A 25,544-nucleotide genomic window follows, 5' to 3' on the forward strand; every position below is an offset into this window, starting at 1 on the left:
GTTGAAGGTGTTACATTTTCAGACCTAACACTATTTGTGACGTTTCCGTAATGGTAGGATAAAGAGTGACTGGGATAAATTCAGTCTCTTTTTTTAAATCTTGGATTCCACGTTACCTTTGATGTAAAATCTCTAGCAGAGATAAATCACATTTCATTATTTGTAATTAATCATAAGCGTTTCGTGCAGGAATCAGGCAACAATTAAACAGCTGAACGTAATATATTCCTGGTATTTATTAGTGATAAACAAACAACATGAGGTGGACAACAACGGATAATGCTGGGGAATTTGTACAATTGTTTGGAAGTGTCATGGGCCCACAAGCATTGCAGTAATACCAACAAGAGCTTTGATTATGCACAGAACATAAATACCAGAATGCTGTTGAAATATTTTGATTCCATACACAGTGATAAGATGTTTCTGCAGGATCGTCTCCATTATTGTAAATGGGTAAAGAGTGACATCTTCGGTTAAAGAACTTTTTAGATATGTCTCGTCTTTCTTAAGACGGCTTATAAATACACAGAATATGCTCATCCCAATGTCTGTTAACTAATAACCGTAACTGTTAACTGATAAATAAAGTCTGATATTTCTCTGTCACCATTAATTTAACTCCTTAGGAACCCATGTGTGAACTTCTTTGATTTAGAGGTTTCCTCCTAGCAGCCAGAAAGGCAAAGCACTGTTGACTCCTTGTTGTTGTCTTTGTCCACCTGGCATACCGCCTTGCATACCGCCTTGCATACCGCCCTGCATACCGCCTTGTTGTCCTTGGCCTCTGCCTTGATTAAGGAACATCCATGGGAGCATGTTGTTCATTTCACCGCCGCTCAGAGCCATGGCCATCAATGGATTCATCCCACCCATCATTCCACCTCGGCCGCCACCCGTTCCACCCATACCGCTGAAGAGAAGCATGTTCATCATGTTGTCTCCTAGTCCACCATTCATAGCGAAGTAAGGAAGCATGTTGCCGCCGCCTTGTCTTCCCATCATTTGAGACATCAAATACATGTTTCTTCCCTGGTCACCGCCCATCATCAGGGGAAGGTATGACATCGGGTTTCCATACCCTTGTTGCTGGCTCTGTTGCATTTGCTGGCCATAGGGACCCATGCCAAATCCTCCCCTTGGTCCACCCATTCCTCCGTAAGGATTCATGCTTCTGTAGGGGCCTCCCATTCCTCCGTATGGAGAACCCATGCCGCCCATCGGCCCACCCATCGGCCCACCCATACCCATCGGACCACTCAAGGGACCACCCATACCCATCGGACCATTCATAAGACCACCCATTGGACCACTCATGGGACCACCAATAGGGCCGCCCATTGGACCTGTCGGTAAGCCTGTTGGAGCCCCCATGGCTCCTCCAATAGCTCCAGTTGGCGTTCCACCGGATGGAGCAGCCACAGCCGTTGGATCTGTCACACCTTGGGCTGGAACATATTTTGAGAATGACTCTTGTCAGAAAAACAACGAAATTTAATAATAGTAAACCACTTCACTAATTCTGGGATGATTTCAGCGTTGTGAAAGTATAATAAGAAGATATCAAACAACCATAAACTCCATTTTAAGATAATTGCATACATTACATAAGATGTTAAGGTTATTTACATAACGATCAACTTCTGATATCAAGAGAAATATGAAACAAATCGAAGATTACTTGAATGAATAAATAACCAGTTTAGAAATATGTAACGTCAACCACAAAGACTAACCAGTCTCGATTATCTGCCGTGACGGATTTTAATTGGCGTAAAAGGCGAAATAGTTAAAATTATACGAATGGATCACTGATGAATCAGAGACGACTCCAGGTCTTTGCAAAAAGGTAAGAATGACCTGCTCTGCCGGCAGCACCCGCCACTCACACAATTTGCATAAAAATGTAAGTGTTGATTTTATCGCAGCAGGCACGAGTAAAGCAGACAGACAAGTATACATGTATGAATTTCCTTCTGCATATTACTCATGTCGGTAATATTGAAATGAGTACCATGGCCAATAATAGCAGTCTAAAAGCAATGCATTCATCACAACTATTCATTCCCCGTAGTTTACGATTTTCCTTGAAATTAAAATTCTATTTGCGAGAAGAAAATGTAATTTATGAATTTCCTTAAGATGACCCTAATTCATCTTCAGCCTGATGTATGTATAATTTAAATGGGTACAATGACAAATGTGCGGATGTGAGAAACCTAGATATAATCCATCACGTCCAAAGTCACAAAGGACGCTTCAGTATCTGTAGGAAGGACCCTTTTTCCGCATTACATAAATTTACATAACCCCAAAAGTGGTGAGAAATTTCATTGAATCTCAAAATGTCTTTGGTCAGGAAAACAAACTCAGAAACTGATAAGATTAGAACAATAACAGAATTGCTATGGGAATACGTTTATGCTGCCCATTAGGTGCGAGGTTTTCATCATAACAGTCAACTCTCTAAAACAAGTAAAACGCAGAATATGTGTAACTGAAAATGCAACACAGGTGAATTAACTTAACACTATAGCGTCTCTTTTTTGTTGAAATGTTGTCGCAATGCATTAAATATTAACTCACTCACTCATTATATATGTGTTTGCTGTTTTACGCCGTAATCAGCAATATTCCAGCTATATCACGGCTAATTGTAAATAACCGAGTCTGGATAAGGCAAATCAGTGACTGAAAGATCGAGCAACAATCCGACGCCGTTGGAAAACGTTGGCACGCAACATCACCCACGTCACAGACCCTGACTAATGACCACTCGGTCCCATTTTGTTGCTCTTGCGAAAGCAATAGTGAATAAGTTTAAATTGAACATATACTCCTATCTTAACGAGTCGCGGAAAACGCATCGTTATTGGCATACACGGTGTGTATTATATCGGCGAAGGCGTCCAAGAGAAAACGTCCTACAAAACAACCTAATTCCCTCCGTACGTTCTTTGCGTAAGTTGGAAAGTCAAACTTCGATTCTAATTCAGAGATGGTTTGTTGGACGCTTTAGATATTATTACCATCAACTAGTTCCCCTGGTCATTTACATCACATATCCAACGTGCATACAACCTGCATACAACGTGTTTCAAGGTGGACTGCATCCTCGCAAAGCAAGCTATTTCTTAACTGAATTAGCATTTTTGAAAACAATTAGACACTCACCGTTTATCGTGGCGAAAACCAAAGCCAAAACAGCACATCTTAATGCTGCCATCTTGTTATTTACTGCACACAGAAGATAAAACAACAACATATATACGTCAGTGTCATCCATGAACATCAGAAATAATTATAGAAAAAAAGAACCTTAACTTGAAAATTCACCTTTGGTTGTTTACCATTTGGCATAGATGAAACGATATTACTGTCAAATGATTTTTAAAACTGGTGTGGAGATTCCAATAGTTAAGTATGCCTGAGTGATGGTCTTATGGTGTTGTTTCACGTAATGGCTGAGTATTAAGGTATCTAAGGCTTCCTCAATGTTACTTGCCGTACACGCCGCAAGATGTCATTGTAACAAGGAATCAGTATATAACACAATTATGGTAAAAGAATACATTTACCACATATTTAATAATAGATTTTAGGACTAAATTATCACGTAAATAATAGACTTAAAATTCAGAATGCTTACCTTTGATGCACGTGGACAACGGTGTTTGTACGGGGGGCAACAGTGGGTTTGTGAGGGAAAGGTGCTGCCGTCTGGTTTTATAGGCTCAGGGGAAAGCTCGCTCGCTACCTCTGCTATCCATTGCTTTTGACAGGTGCGTGTTGTCTCGGACGATGCCATTAATTACATGGACTACGTCACTCATACGTAGAATGTGTTGTCATTGCACTGTCCACTTGTATCGACATCATATGGCCGACATGTGACACGCAAATTGTTTCACAACTTAACGTTATGTTGGAGATCGGCTCTTGCAACGTCCTCCGTATTTTGTGTATTTAGTTATACATTGTATATGGAATGACATGATGGAAAGACATGTATGCCTCCCAGTTTTGGAGATTCTTGTGCATAATTCCAATAGTTCCCTTAATTTGTTAGGGAAGTTATAATAAAATGTTCTCTGTATAGTATTTATACATAGATATGCGGTGTCCATGTGTTACTTGAAATATGAATATTACATTCTGTTGCAAGCGTGACACCGTTTCGACACTATTTGCCTATATTACTACCTCTATAATTCGATCACGATGCAGTAATGACATCTGTACTAATTTTTTCTCGAATGAAACAAACCCTACTTTCAACTATAAAGCAAATATATTGAGATGAATAGTGAATTTAATCAAAAATTTATTTATGAATCTCGACAGATTTTCACCATATATTGCTACTCCTGTTGTTTGATATGCATTTGAGGGGTTCGTCGATACAACATTTTTCTTACTATAGGATACATAACATATTCTTTCTATTCTGGTTTTAATATGTTAACTTTACTTTTCTTTCACTATTTGTTGACGTGATAGAGCCATTCTACCTAATCCCCGAGCTGACACTTCAACCATCACGCCTGTCCGTTCGCCTGATGTCAACATATTTGCGTTTTGACACAATGTACATGCTTTTCAGAAACACTTGTTTCAAATCTAAATTTAAGCCCTTATTGACGTATATAAGTAAGGTTGTCCCGTTCTACAGTATGGCGAGGGTCTGAAAGTAAATTAAATGTCTGTAATTAAATCAGTTGGGGTTTACTTTATACGTGTATTGTAAACTGGCTTTGATTTATAAATTCGTCACATTTTCACAAGATCTAAGGACTCACGTGAATTTTAAAATCAATAATTATACGGCGAAAACAACAACCACAATGAATCTCTGGTAAAATGTGGAGTCCATTATACGATTCCAACTATATCAAAAGCAGGTGTTTATGGATCAATATAAAAAAGCAATCACGTACACACCAACACACAAAACACGGACATATTGAATTAATAGTTTTGATAAACTAATATGCCTTAAGCAATCGAACAGTTAGTTGAATTTAATCTTCATGTCCACGTAATGGAATGACGACAGCCAAAGGCGACGGTCACTCCGTGGAAAGGTTAACAAGGAAAGGTTAACAGCACACGCATACTTATGATGTAAAGCTCACCTATTAACAAAGCTGCAGTGAGGCGCATTAAAATGTTAAAAGTAACAACCCGCTACCCTTAATGTAAAAAAATGATTTCTTTACATTAAGGGTTAATATCGTACATATCTCCCCTTATTGTAAAAAATTCTTAAAAATAAAGTTTGATTGGAAATATAGGGTACTTTTTGATATTTTCACATTTTTTATTGTTTTTGCTCGGTTTCTTATAGTTATTCGTAACAAGCGACAGCGTGAGAAACTGACTTTGCTCAGATCCGATAACAAGAGGGGCTATTATAAGAATGACAGGCTCGTTATTGAGGACATGCAAGCTACTACTCTGGAAGGTGATGGGCAACAGATCGCGACTCAAGTGGAACATCGCCGGCAAGGTCAAAGGTTAACTCAGCCTCAGGGTAATAACGGAGTGACCAGGGCTGTTATAGCCAATCAACAGGCAAAAAGCATATCTTACATAGCATGGAAAATAGAAGATTTAACCAACAAACTTTCCAATATTGGATCTGTTTCTTTTGTATCTGAACATGACATTGTTGCTTTATATTAAACATAGTCAATAGAAATTTACTTTTGTGACATTTTTCCGGAATATAAACTGTTATGTTTACCAGCCACAAAAAGGTCCTAATTCGGGAGGTATTCTGGAGGAATACTGGTTTTGATATAATATTCACTGGTAAGATATGTTGTTCAAGTTCGGAGAAAATGCTATTACTATTCTGTATGTTAAAAGTGTGTTTGGTTTCAGTGGAGATACATTATGTGTAATAACATATATCCAACCGGAGAGATCGACCTGGTATGAAAACAAAGAATGAGTGAATGAGTGAGTTAATATTTAAAGTCACATCGGCAGTATTTCAGCCATATCGTGACGAGAAGTTATACATTTATGATACTAAATATAAAGCTGTCAACGATGGACAGTACAATAACTAGAATATCAGATTTGATTTTAAAACTAGTTGAGAATATTAAAAGTTGGTAAGTGTTAGAAAACAACACAATATAAAAATGGGCTAGAGATCGTCAGTCACTGAAGGGTGATCACCATACTAGGGACCATGGGGACTTTGCTTCCTGCATGGACCCCGGCAGGATTTATATCACCCTGCAGTCACTGGCGATAATTGACCAGTTAAGCCGAAAATTAAAATGACAAAAATATTACGTTTAAAAGTCTGGTATGCATAGAAAATACTTTGAATGACGGTGAACTAACATACCCTCTTAGGGGGACAATAATGTTACGCTACTTCAACCCCCCTCGAGGGTACAGCCACTAACAATCTAAGTTATTTATTCGCGCTACTAATATATAAAAAAATCATGTTTATGTACATCAAAATTTATGTATTAATTCAATTTCCTTTAAAAAGCTGCATTAACATGACTAAAAAGGTCCTTGACTGTTTTTACACAATAATATTTATCCCTTATGATGGAAAAAATCAATGCAGTCAAGAAGGACATGTTTGACCGTGATTTTTTCATCACAAGGGGCACAAAACGAAGGATTCCCACCTTTCAATAAGTATTCATTTGTACATCTACTGTGGCCAATACGACATCGTATAATAATGTCCTCTTCAAATCTGGACGGACAGCCCAAGTAGGTGTAACCGATATTTGGTTTAATTTCATGTAATTTATTGATACCTACTTGGGTGTCCCACTTCTTTTTTCCATCAGATCTCGGATGTAACATCTGATGAGAGGTTTGATATCGGTGTATGGGATACGAATGGGCGTCACAGATTTGTTGAGTGCTGCTTTTGCAGCATCATCGGCCATTGTGTTCCCAGTGATTCCAACATGACTGGGTAACCAACAGAAAACGATGTCGCATTGGCCAGTAGATCATTAAACAATTCAATAATTTCAATTATTAGTGGATGCGTGGATGACATGTTTTTAATAATTTTATCAGATTCTCTTTCTTGCCTCCAGGCTATTAAAACATGATAAAAAAGAGACAAAATGGAGTAGAGATTTTGCTGTATTTTTTATTGAGTATACTGGATGAGTACCAAGCTGTTTCTATAATTGTACTTGGATTTGTTTGTTTGTTGTTTAACGCCGCACTCAGCAATAGTCCAGCTATATGACAGCGATCTGTAAATAATCGAGTCTGGACCAGACAATCCAGTGATTGACATCATGAGCATCGATCCACGGATTTGGGATACGATTATTTGGAATTTAGGTAGTAGTGTGATAGTTTATGTTTAAGCATCGAGTGACATGTTCCCCGATGATGATGAATGTCTCTGTAAAAGAGATGAAAGGTGTCATTATTTAAATGCGTTCAGAAAAAAACCTTAAAGATAACTCATGCCTTATGAAGTATAACAGGGTTTGCAATGGATATAAATAACTATGTGGAATCAAGAAGGACCAGTATGCACAATGTAAAAGGAGTGACCTAGAAAATGCAGCTGCGGGTTAACGTTTTATGGACATGACAAAGCGTGTATCTTGACGACCGCAACGCCCCAACCCTATTGATATACAAGACTTTGGGAACTATTTCTCGTCTGTATTCTGACCAGATGAGTATTCAGGATGATCTTGCTTAGGTGGAGGACATAGTGACATGTCAAGGTTATGTGCAAAAACTGACAACTGACATATTAGATTCACCAATCACCAGATCCGAACTTTTTGAAAGCATCAGTGCAAAGAAAAATAATAAATCTTGACGACATTCTTAGTGAATATCTAAAATATTCGTCCGCTGTTATAATACCTTATTTAAAAATTATATTAAACAGTATTTAATGTCCCTGAATGTTGGGCATAAGAAAGGGGAAGCCTCTGTTCCTAATAATTATAGTACACCTAAGTAAAGTTTTTACAACTATTGTAAATAGAAGACTAGTGTATTCGGCTGCAGCACTTGATAAAATATCTGAATGTCAGACGGGGTTTCATAAAGGTTATTCAACGATTGATAACTGTTTTGTTTTAAACTAAGTCATTCAGCGTAATCTTTCACGTAAATGAGGTAAAGTTTGTGTAGTATTTATTGATTTCTCTAAAGCATTCGACTCCATTCAGCGTCATCTATGGAAGATATTGTACAAGCATGGTTTGAGTGCTAAAAAGGTAAAATGCATGTATTACAATCCATGTACTGTAATGTAAAGGCTTGTGTTCATTCAAACAACAGAGTATTGGTTACTGAAATGGAACAAAGTTGTCGTTTTTGTGTTCAGTTACATCCGAAATGTATTCATATTTTCTATTTCTATTTGCGGAAGACATTATTGTTTTTGGCAATACTGTCAACGACTTACAAATGAAGCTGAATATCTTTACTGTTGTAAATTGGAAATGTCAGTAAATCTATCGAAAACAAAATAGTTGGGTTTTTTTAGAAATGAAGGAGGTTTATCACGTTATGTAAAACGGTATTATGATGGAAATGTTGTTGAATTAGTTACTGGATACAGGTATCCTGGTCTGTATTTTAGCAATAGATTACCGAGGTCGAATGCTTTAAATAACATTCCAATTCAGGCAAGAGAGGTGTTCATGTTCCTGTTAAATAGTACACATTCCTTGAAACCATACTCGCCTCACTTTTACTTCAAATTATTTGATACAACGATAACATCAATACTTTTATACGGGGATGAAATTTAGGTGTTCAGTGGCATAGAACCGAGTGTGGTAGATATTCTGGTCAGTCGCTTTGTGTCTTGAAATGTGTCATATATTGGCTGTCTCTTTCCAATATGCAGGAAACTCGTTTACGCAAAAACATGTAACAATATGTTGCGGTTGTACGATGAACAAGGTCACGTAAATTGGTCAACGAAACTTTAAAATGTTATTTTCAGATTAGGATTTGGTGATTTGGTCTGGTACTTTCAAACATGGGGTAATAAAACTGTATTTTTAAATATGTTACGTCAGCAATTAAAAGATAACTTTTTTCAGGTTTGGCATAGTGATCTAACCCAAATTGTCTTATGATGCACAGTTTAAAACATCCATTTCATGTGAGAACTATTGAGTAGTTTAACTGTAAATAAATTCAGAACCACATTGACACGTTTTCGGCTCAGTTTGCACAATTTAGATATTGAACGTGGACGACATTTCAATATTCTTCGTGAATTTTGAAAATGTAAGGTTTGTTACCTACACCATATCCAGAATGAATATCTCTTCTTGTTAGTTTGTCCAGGTCATAGCCTTCTTAGGCAAAGTTATATAAAATCTAAATTTTACATCTTTCCAAATATTCTGAAGTTTAATGCACTATTGTCATCGCAAGACCATATTATCAATATGAATACAGCAAAGTACCTGTTTTATGCCAATGCTGTAAGAACACAAATACTCCAACTTTGATAATATGCAATTATGTTAGAACTGCTTTTTAAAAAAAAATGCAGAGGAATGTGTTGTATTTTACACTGTTTGCAACTAAATTTGTATTTCGTTTGTACTAAAAGGCCCGTGGCCTACAAGTACTGAATAAAGTGAAGACGAGCTCTTCGTAATAGAAAATATTCTTCCTTCAACTTCGGGTGTTTTCTCGGGAACAAAATACGGTGGAGCCATGAAACTTGTGAAAGTGCACTGCACCTTTCATATTCCAACAACCTCTCAACAACGACAACCTTGTCGTTATTTACAGGTTTTCTTTATGGGTCGTTACTGACGTGTCATTTAGCCGATTTTGTTAAATCTTGGTACAAAGATGTTTCTATGGACACTATGCAATATTACTTTATTTACGTTACTACCTTGCTACCATGGCAACGGAAAGCGGCATCTGCAATGCAGATTGGTCGATATTCAGATATGCCGTTCAAATTTGGTAGTTAGATACAATGTATTTCAGGACTTTTCTTACTATCATGGCAATCTAACCGAGGCATCTGATTGATCGAAATTTAGTTGTTCGATATCGTTAAAAGATATATTCAGATAACGTTAAAGCTAAGCGGCATTAAGGTTTGACAACCCTCAGAAAATTAGGTGCCATACCATAACATATGATTATGCTTCAACTTTCCTGTTTTATTGTGCAAGCTTAAATTTCAAGCAGATGAAATCGCAATTATGTTGAAATAATCTTCCACGGTACATGATAGAATCTTTACATCTGCCAATGATCAATTATACACCGGCAAAACTCGAGTTCTTCCTTATAATGAACATGTTTAGTAAAGAAGACACTTTTCCCCAGTATTTTGTGATGCGCAGTGTCCACTTTCATTACTGTAAACTGTTTCATCTCGGTGATTCATACACTTTCTGTCACCAGCCAAATCGTTTCTTCTTGAACACCAATATGGTACCTTAAATATTCAATGTATTATCTCCAAGTACTCAACCTTGTCACCCAGTACAATCCAAGTAAAAGTGACTTCAATATACCATATTGGTTGTTTTTAAACGTAATTCTCAGGTCTCGAATGTTTCAAAAACACCACTTGTCGTTTTTTCTTGTGACCGTGATAAGAGTATAATTATGATTATCGCGATGTCAGTCGTGTTTCATAATAAAGATCTTGATTACGCTGTTACGGAATCGGCGATAACCTCAGGCTTCCAGCAGTTGTCATACTGAACAGATCAATCACATGTTTCCGACAGTTGATATACTGAATATAATTATTGACTTCAATTAGTATTTTGTAAGTACATTCAATTTATAGATTTATAAATAAAAGTAGATTTAGTTCTACCTTCATATACATTTGTATGCGTAGAATTTATGTTTATCAGCTGTGATGAGTTGTGTATTTTGTGTATGATCTTAAAATGACAGCAGTCATTCTACAAATGTTTAGTTAACGAGTCAGTTGGATCTAATAGAAATCCGTTTAAATAGTAAGTGAGTTCCATCACGGAGTGTGCGCTAATATTCGAAGTAAGCCCGAAGTGAAGTAGGTCTTAGATGTTTCCCGCTTGGCGAAAACCACGAGCACGTGAATCTTTCCAACACGAATTTGAACAAACGACATACGCCCATCGCCAACAGGAGCAGTTGTTAGACGTTGATCCACGTGGTGAAGCCAACAAAGCAAATATGGTGCTGATATTCCAAGATTCTTAGTAATCAGTCCTCACTCGCGGATAGAGTGTCCTGTAAAACAAAGAACACAACTCTGCACAGCTAAAGTCGGCTCCTCAGATCACTGGTTCACCAGTGTTCCCCCGAAACGGTCGCATTGCTTGCTTCATTATAATGTTTCCAGTCGGTTCATTGACTTTCCAATTCTTCCAGGAGACCTTCAGTATTGAATCACGAAATCATTAGACCAGAATCTCAGATCCCCCTCTTGATCGTAATAGATGACCACATGAGTGGCATCTATGAACCTCATTTCTCAGACATATTAAACAGTTTAATGTACTCCGACCACTCAAGTTATTTCAGGACCTTTTAGTTATCGCACAGTGCAGTGCATTGTAAAGAGTTAATTACAACGTCCTTGCCTTAAATGAGTTCATCCTCGTTTCTGACACAGGACAAAAAAGTGGGACCCCCTACAGAATTATTGTTGACTGCAGTAAAACACCCGTCCGTCATTTTCTTAAACTGCCTCGTGAGTTTTCGGTGTGGATACATGATCACTGTGTTTCTGAAAGACCGTTTTGTAAACGACTATGCTTCAGGTAAGGGCCATGTATGTTAATCATACATCTTATATTGTATCTGTACTTGAGGTAACTCCGACCAATTACAGTCCATCAATATTGTATGACCATAGGGAGAGCTCACCACGGTAATGGAATACACATTGCCAAAGAACAGGTATTTATATAAACTAAAAAATCATCTTTAAATATGTTTATTATATATATGGATGTTGAACAAAGAAATATTGCATTAATTTCTTATTAAAAATATAATCACACAAATGGATTCTTTCATGGGAATTAGTGAAAGAATGTACAGTAAACTACGGTTACTACAAACTCAAAGGTAATTTTAGTTCGTTATAACCATAGTTAGTTATAAGCATTTCGACTGTCAGATATCTGTATATTATAAGGGATCAGAGATTTAATGGACAAGCACTGGTTCTGACATGACATGGAACTAAAGCTATATAATTTCAGAGATAACACTTTTTTTCAATTCACAATCTATGAGACTTTAAAAGTCTTGTATCTATAATACACGTGGACGGTTGTAGCGATAAGTCTTAGGAGGTTTTCGTCATCAGTGGTATAATTAGAAGAAATTGCACATATTAAATGTGGTCCATGTTTTTGATAGTTATACCCAAGGCTTTAACCTGTGCAAGACTTTAATCTTACCTTCGCGTAAAAACATATTTGTATTTACCTCTAGAAACTCATGTAATATTCATACTCAAATTGCCTCAGTTATATCTTTTACAGGCGGAGTTTTATTGTATTAATTAAATCAGTCATATTACCAAGACGCCATGGCCAAAAACGATAAAATAACAAACTAGATTATTTCCTTGAACTCTTCTGTAGTCAACATTGTATGGTTCTGGCGTTTCTCTAAACATGTAAGTCGGTTCTACTGCATGTCTTCGTGTACATACATACTGACCAGTGCCACACTAACTCCATCACGATCTTCAGTAGTGAGTTGTGGTATTTACAAAAGAACTGACATTACTGTACATTCCACGAATATACGCACAAGGATCTGTCATGCTTGTGTTGCTTGGGGTCAGCTTGGCTCATAAAATGTGGAAAAGTACCTAGAAAGCTTATTATAATAATTAGATGGTTATTTTTATTAACTGTTATTGTGTCCACATAGCCAGCGGAATATACAAAGAAGCATGTAGTTGAATGTAAACATATTTCGTTTTTGGAATAATAAATATCACTGTCATTATTATTTCGATTAGTATTGTTGTATTCATTAAACAGATGAAATGTTGATTATTCAATATCTTTCTAATATTCCATGATGCAGTCTTCAATTAAATCACTTTCCAATATACTTACTGTAAGTGTTTATTATACAGGGGAAATGTGGGAGATAGGTTTTATTCTAAACGTCCATAAATGGCCAATGTAATGACACTTGAACTTATAAATTAATGCCTCAACTTAACGGGATATTTTGAATTTGTTGGTGTCAATCATTTTTGGCGATTTGGATAAGTTATTGGGATTTACCATAGCAATTCCAAACAATGATCCTAATGTTCTGATTAAGTATTAAGGGCATTTTGGAATATGATTAAAATACACGAGCGAAAGTAGGAACTGTGAACATTATATTGATCATGACCCTGATACCCTTGGTTGGGCGGACCACAAGTCGGTGAGAGTAGTAGATGACTGCGCCCGGGAAGCCTCGGAGGTCGCAGCGTGATTGATAGGCGGTGTTATGTCCAGGAATACAACAGGATACTATTGTTCGCGGCAGAGGAACGTGTGTCCTAGTTTCACAATAAAATTGGAAGCCCATATCGTACCCCATAGACTGAAAGGGGGAGAAAGCGACTGGGTGGGGTGGTTACACAGGGAAAAAAAACGGGGGAAATGGAGAAAGAGGGAGGTTGTGGGCGAAAAAGACAGCATTCTAACACGCACAGCCAGTTCCAATGTAGGCAGGTCTAATGCGTACGGGATAAGTATTTGTGTTTATATGATGCAAACATTTGTTGTCTTATAGTCGGGTTGTGTCATGTAACAGTGTATCTGCATCGTAAAGACATGAAAGTACGTAGAAGGTGGACTTAAGTGTATTATTTGCTAACTGCTATTTCATGTGTGAAAGACTAAACATCTTTGAAAAACTCCGACCACCTCTAACACCAGTGTAGAGTTAAATGGTATGATGGTACGCAATGAGATAGACATGGTTACCTTTCACTAGTATTTTGTGTTCAAGTTAATACAAATAAAAATTGAGGATATCGTGAACAAAACCCAGTACTGTTACGACAACATGAATAAAATGCGTCTAATGTACATGTATATGTTTCAATGTCTCCATAGGAGACATAGGAGATATAAAGGTGAAAAGAACAGATACTTCACTTTGATCTTGGCCAAAAGGCCGAGAAGCGATTCCATTGAAAAAGTTCATACTTTGTAGTTTCAGCTATTTTCATGCATTGTTAAATATGCTTCAAATAAGGCAGTACTTGGTGAAACGGGTCGCTGTAGTACATATGTTCATAGCCCGTTGCCTGTTGTTAAATATTGGATAACATTATTAAAAAATGGAATCATTTCAAGGTTACAAAATGCTTAAGAAATAAGATCATGAAGGGAAAACGAATTGGGTGTCTGGTGTAAGAGTGAGTGAGTGCGTGAGTTTGTCTTACGCCGATTTTTGCAATATTCCAGCAATATCCCAGCGGGGGACACCAGAAATGGGCTTCACACGTTGTACCTATGTCGGGAATCGAACACGGGCCTTCGGCGTGACGAGCTAACGCTTTAACCACAAGGCTATTATTTAATTTTGGGTTATTCTGTGGATGTATATCACAAGACACTGGTAATGAAAAATTATTTTAAATACAACACGTCCCATTTTTATTCTGGAAACCCCAAAGTCCAGAAACTCTACGGTCTTTTCCCAGTCTCGGTCAAATATATTTACAAAAATAAGCATGCTGTTTTCATGGGAACATACTAAGGAAGAAAAAAAGAAGTTCAAAAACTCAATATTTACACCATCTCGCCCATGGGCGAGAATATTTTCCTTTACTCAAAACTCATGTTTTTCTTTCGCAAATACTTAACTTGTATTCCATCAAGTATCATACACAAAATTAAACTCATTTTAACTTAATTCAACGATTTTATAGCGATATTGAAATATTTCGCCCATGGGCGAGAAAAAGGTTTGGCCCATGGGCGAGAATATTTTCCTTTACACAAAACTTATGTGTTTGTTTCGCAAATATATTTTAATGCATTCCTTGACGTATCTTGACACAAAATTTAACTCATTTTAACTTAATTCAACGATTTTATAGCGATATTAAAATATTTCGCCCATGGGCGAGAAAAAGGCTTGGCCCATGGGCGAGAATATTTTCCTTTACACAAAACTCATGTTTTTGTTTCGCAAATACTTAACTTGTATTCCATGAAGTATCATACACAAAATTTAACTCATTTTAACTTAATTCAACGATTTTATAGCGATATTGAAATAGTTCGCCCATGGGCGAGAATATTTTCCTTTACACAAAACTCATGTTTTTGTTTCGCAAATACTTAACTTGTAGTCCATCAAGTATCATACACAAAATTTAACTCATTTTAACTTAATTCAACGATTTTATAGCGATATTGAAATATTTCGCCCATGGGCGAGAAAAAGGCTTGGCCCATGGGCGAGCATATTTTATTTTGCTCAACAGTTTTGGTTTCGCAAATACATTAAGGGATTATAAGCATGACACATGATTCAACTCATTTTAACTTAATTCAAATAATTTTTGGCGTTATTAAAATATTTTGCCCATGTTTTCGTCAGTCCCTTTAAAGAATTAACTAATTGTTTACAAAGTATATTGTATCATGTGAAACACACTTTGTATTATATCATTACATTACTATTTTAAAAGGGCCTTTGGTTTGATGTTTCCTTTGCAGAAGTTTTACAAATTTCACCTTTTTTACATATTGCAACGATCTTTAATGAACCCGGCCTTATCTCTCAAAACGTTTTGACAGTTTATCATACAAATTCATGCGCGTGTACACCAATGGGCGATCTTTTTTCAATTTATCTTCCCTTCGCTAGGTGCGCTGACCCGGACGGTCCAACCTTAAACTGACGGCGCATGTGGTATGCGCGATACGAGCCCTACATGTTACTATGACGCCTATAGACAGTTTACTAGTATAACCTTCACTTTGTCGGCAACGGTCACGCTTGTGTGTGGACAGCATATCTTTTCGCCTAAACAATGATTTAACTATTGCCATGTCCGGAAATAAATGTTCCTTGATTTAATGATACATCAGGGATGACCACGACTGATTATATTGTATAGTTATCCACTAGATAGGCGTTCGAAGCGATGCGGTGAGATCAGCTGATCGTTCATCCCAAGTCGCTTTGTTGACGTTTTGCAATCGGTACTGAAAGTGTTGCCCATGATGTATGAATATGAAAATTAAGTAGATTTTGTATTCGTTCCTATATCTATGTTGTAGCATCGCCGAGCAGGCTACATCATATGCATGCATTTCAGTATGTACAACTGTGAGGCGATACGGTACGCGAAATGTGAAGGTCTCATGCAACGTTGCCCGTAGCCTCAATGTTGTGAATATTGACAGCAACACATGTAAGTATTTGTCAGATATATAACAGAGAGCAATGAGGAATGTTCTCAAGAAATTGTAAGAGTAACAGGCACTATAAAATTACGTCAATAACTATATATCATGTTACAATGTTCAAAATAAAAGAAATGGAAATCACTGAAATCTGTTTTGATGTTAAGGGTTAATTGGTGCATGTTGTATACAAGGATTTTATGTATATGAATGGTATCTGTTTGTTGCCAAATACTACTATGATTATATTTCAATATGATCAATGAAATATATATATTATTTTGGCCTTAAAAAAAATCAGACACAGAGGACCCTATACATGTTAGTTAAAATACATATTCAAGAGTATTTGTACAAACTACATTTTTTTAAATAAAACAATATATTCATACTAATTGCCAATCTCTAAAATGTTGATTGTATTAACAATGCAGTGTCTGCATTGACAATAATCATATGATTGTGACACAGATAAAGCTGATTCTTAACTTGCTTTTTATGTTTCCTTGTTCTAAACTGATGTTTCAAATTCCAACATAAACAAATTATTAATATTTTTCTTTTTTCTCTTCACACCAAAAGATATCTTCATTGCACAATGACTCTAATTATTTTATTTAATATCTTGGCACACTTGTGCATATCTACTAGTATTTGATTACACATGCATGACTTTTTAGCTGTCATCTGTTTCTGAACTGAATTTTATGCTAAAAAAGATAAGTAACATAAAAAGGGACTCTGGTATTCTTTCAGGTTTGCAGAATCAATCAATTCATTGTGAAAACATTTTTAATTTCTGACATAAGTTACTTTGATCTTGATTAGATCAAAATAGATACAAATTAAATTGAGGAGATTAAAGTATGCAGTCTTATTCATTTCAGCCAGTCCGTCTAAAATCCGGTCCTTTTTTTTTGGGCACTAATAAATGAATGAAAATTTAAGAAAAAATATACCTTACCTGAGTGAATCAGTCAATATGCATATTGACTGAAATGTTGAGTCAAAATACATATTGGGCCTGATTATAGACACTGACTGCAACATATGTAAGTATAATCTGTTATATGCAAAAACAAATAACATAAATAAATCCATTTATCTACATGGAATGACTGTGGGGTTCAATTTGCATTTATTTAACCATCAGAAGATTTGATGAAAAACTTTCATATTCATATTTTCATATTCATATTTTCTATATGATAATAATATCTACAAAATATACTTTATACTATAGGTGTCTTGAAGTACTGTTGAATGAAAATCAGGATACTTACATACAGCAGGATAGTGTATGGGAAATAATTTGTCAACATTAAAATAAATATAATGTTACTAAAACAAGAAGATAAAACTATGATTTAGTTCTGTTTATGCATCATAGACATTTTGTGGGGTAGTCAGTATGATTTGTTGTTTGTTGGGACATATCTCTGTAATTAACTACTATTTTAAGAGCATGAGTATCAGAATTCTGTAAGAAATGATGGATCAACTAATTAACACATGTGATGACTCAGAGCACTTAATGGTGGGACACATATTATAAGGGGTATAATATAAGAATAATATGGGTAAATCTCTTATTTCAATGTATGATGACTGGTATGTATATTGCAACTGAGTAACTGAGTGCTTAGATCTAATAGATGCATGGTAGATGTTCATTTGGCCTATTTCTAAAAAAATAATATAAATTCAAATATTCAGATGCAATTTTAATTTTGATCTAAAAAGTAACATTTAAAATCAGTTGTTTTATTATTTTGAACGTTATTTCTTCTTAAAATAGTTGTAAAGGCGCGGATGAATACTTACTATATAGATCATTGGTTAAGGCCTGTCAAAGTTGTCTGTGTGCTGCAAATGTTTGCATATCACTAATTTTATTTAATTGAAGTCCATGGTAGTATTTGTTGAGATTTGAATGCTTGAATTGTTGTGGGAAATAACACAAAGGCTGATAAATAAAATGAGTTTGCATTATTTCATCGATGCAATATGTTAGCCCTGACTGACAGAATGCCTCGCTGTTTTCTGACGTAGAAAATACCGTGGCAATATACCATTTTTCATGACGTTTTTCCCGCTATATCCCAAAGTGACAATTCGTCTTGTAGATGAAGACTCAACAAATGTTGATATTAGAAACTAATAATCACTACAAAATATGTGCTAGTAAAAAATATTCAGTTGTAAACGACCGTTTTTGAACGAAGGTGCAACAGGATAACTCTTTAGCTTGGCTCCGTCTCTACATGTCAGTAGTTGTGGCAGCGCGCATTAATCTGGGAACCAGACCGGGAGCGACAATTTGGACCGTCGCTTATATCATTTCAAAAGGAGAGTTATTGCCCTTTGGAACAAAAGGATCGCCCATTCATTGGCGTTATGTTTCGACGAATTGAAGTTTAGTTTGTTTCTTTTTCACTTTCCATTTTATGTCTCGTTAATACATCACACTGGGAAATTAAGTGACAATAGATATGCAATATACAGGTACACGTGCGCGTATTTAATGGGGAAAAAAACCGATTCGTCTTTTATTGCATAACGTCTAGCTGAATATCTCACATTCTAACGAAATCTCGAAATAATTATTTCATTATATGCGGTGCGATGTTTACTGGCGATTGAGGGAATATTATGACACTAAAGCAACTTTTAAATGCATTGTCTCTTTTGGTATGAAAATTGTAACAGTTCAGAAAAAAACAACAGCCTTCTTATGATAATTCTCATATTCTCATTAGTACGTTGTATCTAATTACAGTGTCGGCATTATTTACAGGTGATTCTACAATACCTGCTCTCGGTCAATTACGATCTACCACACCACGCGCGAATAAACAGTTATGCAGGTGTTGCTGTCGGCAAATACCTAGCCTGTATATGTATATTTTTTTTGTGGATACATGTATTACATATTTTCGTTGATATGTGGATATATTAAGCATAATGCAAAAAAAAGTTTATGAAAGATGAATTAGTGCCTTGATATATTCAACGAGATGTGTATCGTCGTTTAATGGGTAATTCAATAAAAGTATGTTTGGAGGAGATATCAAAGGAGCCGCCCAATATACACAGTGTCGTCCGGTGAACTACCACCCCATCCTGTCCGTAAGAGTTATGTAATCGGTACACAAATATATTTGATGCGGTGTCAGTGTGGAAGGAGTTTGAATTACGTCCGCCACTGGCCACAGAGGTAATCTTCAAAGTATAGTAACAATCAACAAGGTCAATGCCGTACTAATTACCTAGTGACGCGCGTAACAACGATTGTCAATCTGTCTGCTACAGCTACCATACCATCATCCCTGTCACAACTGGCATAACAACGGCTTATTCAAAATATTAATTGTAGAAACGTCTTTGAGAGACTAACGTATGTCGTATACACTCCTCATATTTGATAAAAAAAAAAGTAAAAACGTCAACTGGGAAATCAACTGGATGTTACCTTCCTTATTTCAGCTAACAGTCCTGTTTGTGAAAATATGTACTAGACATAAGATTTATAGACTAATAAAATCAATTGTAAGACCGCATAGACCATAAAACCGAATGAAATATGTCTTGGTATCATCTCTTGTGTATTAGATGATAGTAATGACCTGAAATGTTTTTACGTAAGGTTAGGAAGGAGAGACATTAAAGTGTTTTATAATACTTGGGAACATGAGCAATAGCATGAAGCAACATAAACATGCATGGAATGGAATAGGGAAAATGGTGAAAACAAATTGAAATAGATTTTAACAAAACATTATTGTAATAAATAACTTCAAAAGCGGTGCCCAAAATTGTTTGACCGTGTTATGTGCGTTGTAGACTGACGACTAGCAAGTAATTGTCATGCTGTACGCATGGTTCCATATACAAATTCAGATATATACAACCGGTATAAAACTGAGAACTGAGATGCCAAGTATTACCTGCATTCACACACGGAAGCAAAATACTTGTATATATGCCCTCTCTCCTCTGAAAAATGTATTACTAATGTATTTGCATTGTAATAAATATAGTAATAATAAATCTTGGTAAATTTGGTAGGTCTCCGACAGATATGATTTTCAGTTATTTTACACCTTTGATGGATACGGATTACGTATATGTAGTCTAGGCACCGTCTCTAATGTATCTGCTTGGTTAGAAATTTCAAATGTCCTGATATAGCACTGTTCCTAAAATAAGCCAGTTTCTTTTATCGGGTATAAATAGTTGATTTGTCTTGTCACGCAGTCATTTATTCTTGATCGAATGATTTCCACGAAAAATTCCGGCAGAGAGTTCTGTATTTTATTATATACATGTATTGTTAATTGTGGAAGTGGCTTACATCACGGTATCTCAGAACGCAAAACTGATAACATTCAAACATGTAATCAGTACACAGTTAATTGTTACATATAATTTCCTGCATATTCCTTTTTAAACAAAAAGCCTACATGTATACTGAAATCGGTGTCCACTGTTAAAAGGGTATTAGTGCAGTCAGCCATGGTAAATGGAGAGACAATAATAAAGTGATTACTTATTGTCTGTTGCAGAATATGCGGTAAAAGTGTAGTCATTCATACATTTACACATATACAGATGAAATACACGATATGATACAGTGCAAGAACAAACTAAGATACGGTTTCTATTAAAACGAATTATACGATTATGGGTTTAATTAACATGTTTAAATTTTCAGGCCAACACGGTTGAGATACAGCATCGGCATACTCAACTGGGGTTGTTTTCTGCCGGTCGTAAGTTCATCGTTTGACTGAACACACTTGTGTCGAGGTTGCGATATTTTTTTCTTTGTTGGCAGCCTGCCACCGGCCTGAATTTTGAGAAAGGTCTCAGCATGGGACTGTTAATTTCTTCTTAAAGATGTCAAAAAGTTTACAAACTTGTAGATTTTGGGGCGGTTAGGACCAAACTTTTTCCAGCTCAGAGTGCCACTCTTCCCAGTGTTAGTGGTCCTGGAACCAATAGTGTCAAACAGGTTCTGCACAATACGTCCATCAGATTCAACTGTTCAGCAACATTGTCACTGAATTTCAGGTGAATGAGGGAAAGGCAGACGCACGTTGATTTACTCTCAGGTTGTTATTGTCTTGAGTTCACATATTGGGGCATTTCATATACTAATTGAACAGAGTTCACCTGCACATGCCCACTTTAGTCAGACAGACTGTAACCAAAAAATGCAATGAGCTGTAGCTCTTAATCCGTTATAACAACAACACCCAGGGTGAGGGCACAGTAAGGTTAAACCGTGTCCACCAGACAATCTGGTAGTGGCTAGCGTCATATCTCCCATCAAGTCAGCTCTATTTCTCAAGCAAAATTATTTTTTTTACATTTTGAATAAAAGGAATTAAAAAAAAATCATATTTAACAAACCTACACATTGCCAAATACAAACCTTTAAACACCCGTTCTACACTTCGTCCCAATTGACCTGAATCATTCAACTAGCTTGCGAAGGTCGAAGGTCCTATACGACTTTAAAGTGAATACATCTACAGTGTACAAGTAACTTTTAAATGTATCATATATACTCATGATAAGCAATTATTTTCGTTCCTAATTCGAATGAGCACATTCTGGGGCTAAATCTGCAAAAGGACACAAAATATTTCTCTGTACAATGCAAACGATACAAACGTAGCGGCTGATAAAAGAGACAATGACTTAATAATCTGCAATATATCATTTGTTCTCGTTTAATCTATTGTACATATTGAAGTGATTGTAAAGTTTCAAGGAGTACTTAAATGTTGTGGTATTATGAATGAATTTAGAATATCAATAGCGAAAAACAGTCACCATATGGGATGTACATGTATAGCCAAATCAATTTACAACATGGTTAAAAGAAGGCAATTTCATTTTAAGCCAAGTATGTATGTATGTATGTGTGTGTGTGTGTGTGTGTGTGTGTGTGTGTGTGTGTGTGTGTGTGTGTGTGTGTGTGTGTGTGTGTGTGTGTGTGTGTGTGCGTGCATGCATGCATGTATGTATGTATGTATGACGTGGTGTGTGCGGGGGAGCGGGGCGGCGCAACGCGGTGGGGGGAGTTAAGGGGGAGCGCACTGTTTAACTTAGGACTTTCGAAGTCAGTTGCCCTGTATCCTGGCATACTGGTGCGCTCCTCACTGAAGCCGCCCACGGCCGTGCTCCGCGCCTGCATCACGAGGTATATATTTATGTATATGTGTCTATGGATGTATGTATATGTGCGGTGTATGTTTAGTATGAGTACGCGCCTCCGTGTGGCTGAAAAGTAGCTTCACGTAGGTATGTGTCCGTGAGCTACATTTTTTTTATTCTGTTTCAACTGAATAGTTTTATGATTGATATGTTTTATAGTGTCTCGTAGGTCATATTTGGCCGGATGTTATATTTTACTGTTTTGTATATATCTTATTGCGAAGTGTATATAACATGTGACACTTTAATAAACAATATTCTCTCTCTCTCTCTGTGTATAACTTGTCTTCCAGCACCACGCTTGTGCCGAGGCCCGTGGTCATAAAACTAATTGGTCCCATAAAAGGAGCAACAATCCCGCTGTACTTGCTATGGTTCACTCCCAATTGTCAGACGACCTAATCATCGGACAGACCAGTCAAGTGTGACCAGTGTCTTACCTCCTAATTACTGAGCTGCCCAATACTGTCATACTGAGTGAAAGAGATTAACCAGATTATGATTGTGTTTGTAAGTTGCGTTTGATCTGTGTCGGGTTGCAGTTGTTTTATTAGGCAAGACCAGGGGTAGTTTTTTCAATGAAACCTTTCAACCGTTGAGTTTGTTTTGCATTCATGTCATTAAATACATTGTTAGGTAGAATAATAACACGTTATATAGATTAAACATCTCCCTAACCTGAGTATAATCTCACATGTACTCTAAGTACCGTACTATATTACTTTGAGGAGACATTGAGTAGGCATTGTATGCTGTCGGAATGACTTTACGCAAATCCCTGCGTCAATGAAGATCCTGGGGAGAACAGATCTTCACACTTAGTGGAATAAGGGTCTCTGAAATCCTCAAAGTGAGGAACAGCTAACTGCATTCCAGTCCCCCCAAAACTCCCGCTATCAGCAGGGGTCCTCTTGCCAGCTTCCCCGGTATGTCACATCTGATTAATGACCACAAGCTATTCTGTAGCAGACGACACGTATGTGAGTCAAGAAAATAATTGTCTTCTTTTAAAATATTAATATTTGGTTATTTTAAACTACTTTCGAAACATTTAAATGTTTTGCAGATTAAAAAAAAGATATTGGTCAACTTGTAGACAACCCATTTAAATCTAAATTTATTGTGCGTAACACAATGGCCTTATTAATGCTTTCAAAAGCAGGAAGACATATTACAAAGAATAACTCTTTTGCCATGAAACATTTATCTAGTCAGTTGTGTACGAAAATATCTAAAAGTAGAGTAGACATTGATGAATAATTAAAACAAATGTTCATAATTATCAAATCAAGTGGGTTTTATACATGAAGCAGAAACAGTATATATACTAACTGGATTCAACATTTGACATAATAAGAAATATCTTTCAAAGGCTATAAGCGTGTTCATAAACCTGCAGGTGCAATGGACATCATGTTACTGCCCAGTACTACAGTTGGTGCACATGGTTTTCTGGTGACATTCATGTAGATGTGAGAAGTTCAGTTAAAACAAACTATATAGGAATAGTTTCATCTTGGTTTTCCTTTCATGTAAATGCCATAGTCACCCCTATTTCTTCTAACTTTGATGACAAAGAGTATTTAAAACATAAATAAGTACAAAGTAACAAATGTCTTATTTGGGATAAAACTCTCTCTGTAAAGTGCAAACCCTAGTGATTTTGGGAGTTGTGAAATGGAAATGGAAGTTTGACAAATGGTACTCACAAGCTTCGTGTACCACTCTGACAAGTGTATATTGGCACGGGTACAACTTTGCAATATGTTCGCTACTTATTAAACCCACTAATCATAAAGTTTAAAATTGTACCCATCATATTTTTCTCAGAAAGGTTTGAGTACCATTTTACATTGCTACGTTAGATTTTGAGGAGGTTATTGAGGCATATAATATCTCCTTTTAATAATCTGAAGTGGCAGTCAAACATAACAAATGTTATATTTGGGATAACACTTTCTTTGCAAAGTACAGTTTCTCCGGGATTCAAACCCACACTGCCAGAGTGAGGCACCAATCGCCAGCACACAAGGTCAGCGATCTAACCCACTCAGCCACCGAGGCTTCCACAAAAATGAAAGTCTGACAACTGGTAGTCTAGATCACGTACTTTGTGTACCCCTCTGACAAGTGTAAATTGGCACTGCTCCCATGGCCGAAAGCTATGAACACACAATGCCATTTAGAAAGCGGTCAAATGTAACAAATGTTATATTTGGGATAATGCTTTCTTTGCAAAGTACAGATTCTCGTACTTGAGTGCCTGTCCAGGATTCGAACCCACACTGCCAGAGTGAGGCACCTAATCGCCAGCACACAAAGTCAGCGATCTAACCCATTCAGCCACCGAGGCTTAAACAAAAATGAAAGTCCGACAACTGGCCATGGGAGCCCTGCCAATTTACACTTGTCAGAGGGGTACACAAAGTATGTGATCTAGACTACCAGTTGACTACCAGTGTTATCCCAAATATAACATTTGTTACATTTGACCAATTTCTAAATGGCATTGTGTGTTCATGGCAGTCAAACAGTTTTGAACATTATTTGTAGTGGCGAACATATTGTAAATTTGCTCCAGTATAAATCCATTTTTCATTTTTTCACTGAAAAAGCAAGTTGAACAGAATACTATTAAAACACTAGTCTGCCCCACAGAATCTCAAGCTTTTTAGTTTCCTTTCTGCCTTCCCCTTACTGAAATGGTATAGCCCCAAAACATGAAGCAAGTGTAAAATTTTCTAAAAGCTGAATCCCTCATCTCAGTGTGGCTCTTTTTCAATTTATTTGCGTTATTGGTTTCTATCAAAATTATATAGACTAAGGGTTAGTCCACTAACATACCTATGAGTATGAGCCTAACCCAAAACTACCATCATTAGTAATGGCTAATGAATTGCCTAATTG

General features: G+C 36.5%; 1 protein-coding gene and 1 pseudogene across 1 annotated transcript; both read right to left on the minus strand.

Moving 5' to 3' along the window:
• Positions 1–212: 212 nt before the first annotated feature.
• LOC124116197 (keratin, type I cytoskeletal 9-like) lies at positions 213–3,751 on the minus strand. Its single transcript, XM_046477449.2, has 3 exons — positions 3,650–3,751; positions 3,175–3,237; positions 213–1,448 (listed from the first exon to the last, which is right to left on the minus strand). The coding sequence occupies exons 2-3, from the start codon at positions 3,224–3,226 to the stop codon at positions 655–657; spliced, it is 846 nt and encodes a 281-aa protein (XP_046333405.2). The 5' UTR covers positions 3,227–3,237; positions 3,650–3,751; the 3' UTR covers positions 213–654.
• A 10,209-nt stretch (positions 3,752–13,960) lies between these two features.
• LOC124116218 lies at positions 13,961–14,175 on the minus strand (annotated as a pseudogene).
• Positions 14,176–25,544: the final 11,369 nt, after the last annotated feature.

The sequence above is a fragment of the Haliotis rufescens genome, unplaced genomic scaffold, assembly GCF_023055435.1.
Source record: "Haliotis rufescens isolate VD_foot unplaced genomic scaffold, xgHalRufe1.0.p SCAF_10, whole genome shotgun sequence".
NCBI classification, from domain to species: Eukaryota; Metazoa; Mollusca; class Gastropoda; order Lepetellida; family Haliotidae; genus Haliotis; species Haliotis rufescens.

Bases quoted from the DNA above. Each gene is read 5' to 3' on its own strand.
- LOC124116197 (XM_046477449.2), bottom strand. From the start codon at position 3,226: ATGGCAGCATTAAGATGTGCTGTTTTGGCTTTGGTTTTCGCCACGATA. The intron at 1,449-3,174 runs GTGAGTGTCTAA...AATATGTTCCAG, and splicing joins GGTTTTCGCCACGATAAACG to CCCAAGGTGTGACAGATCCA.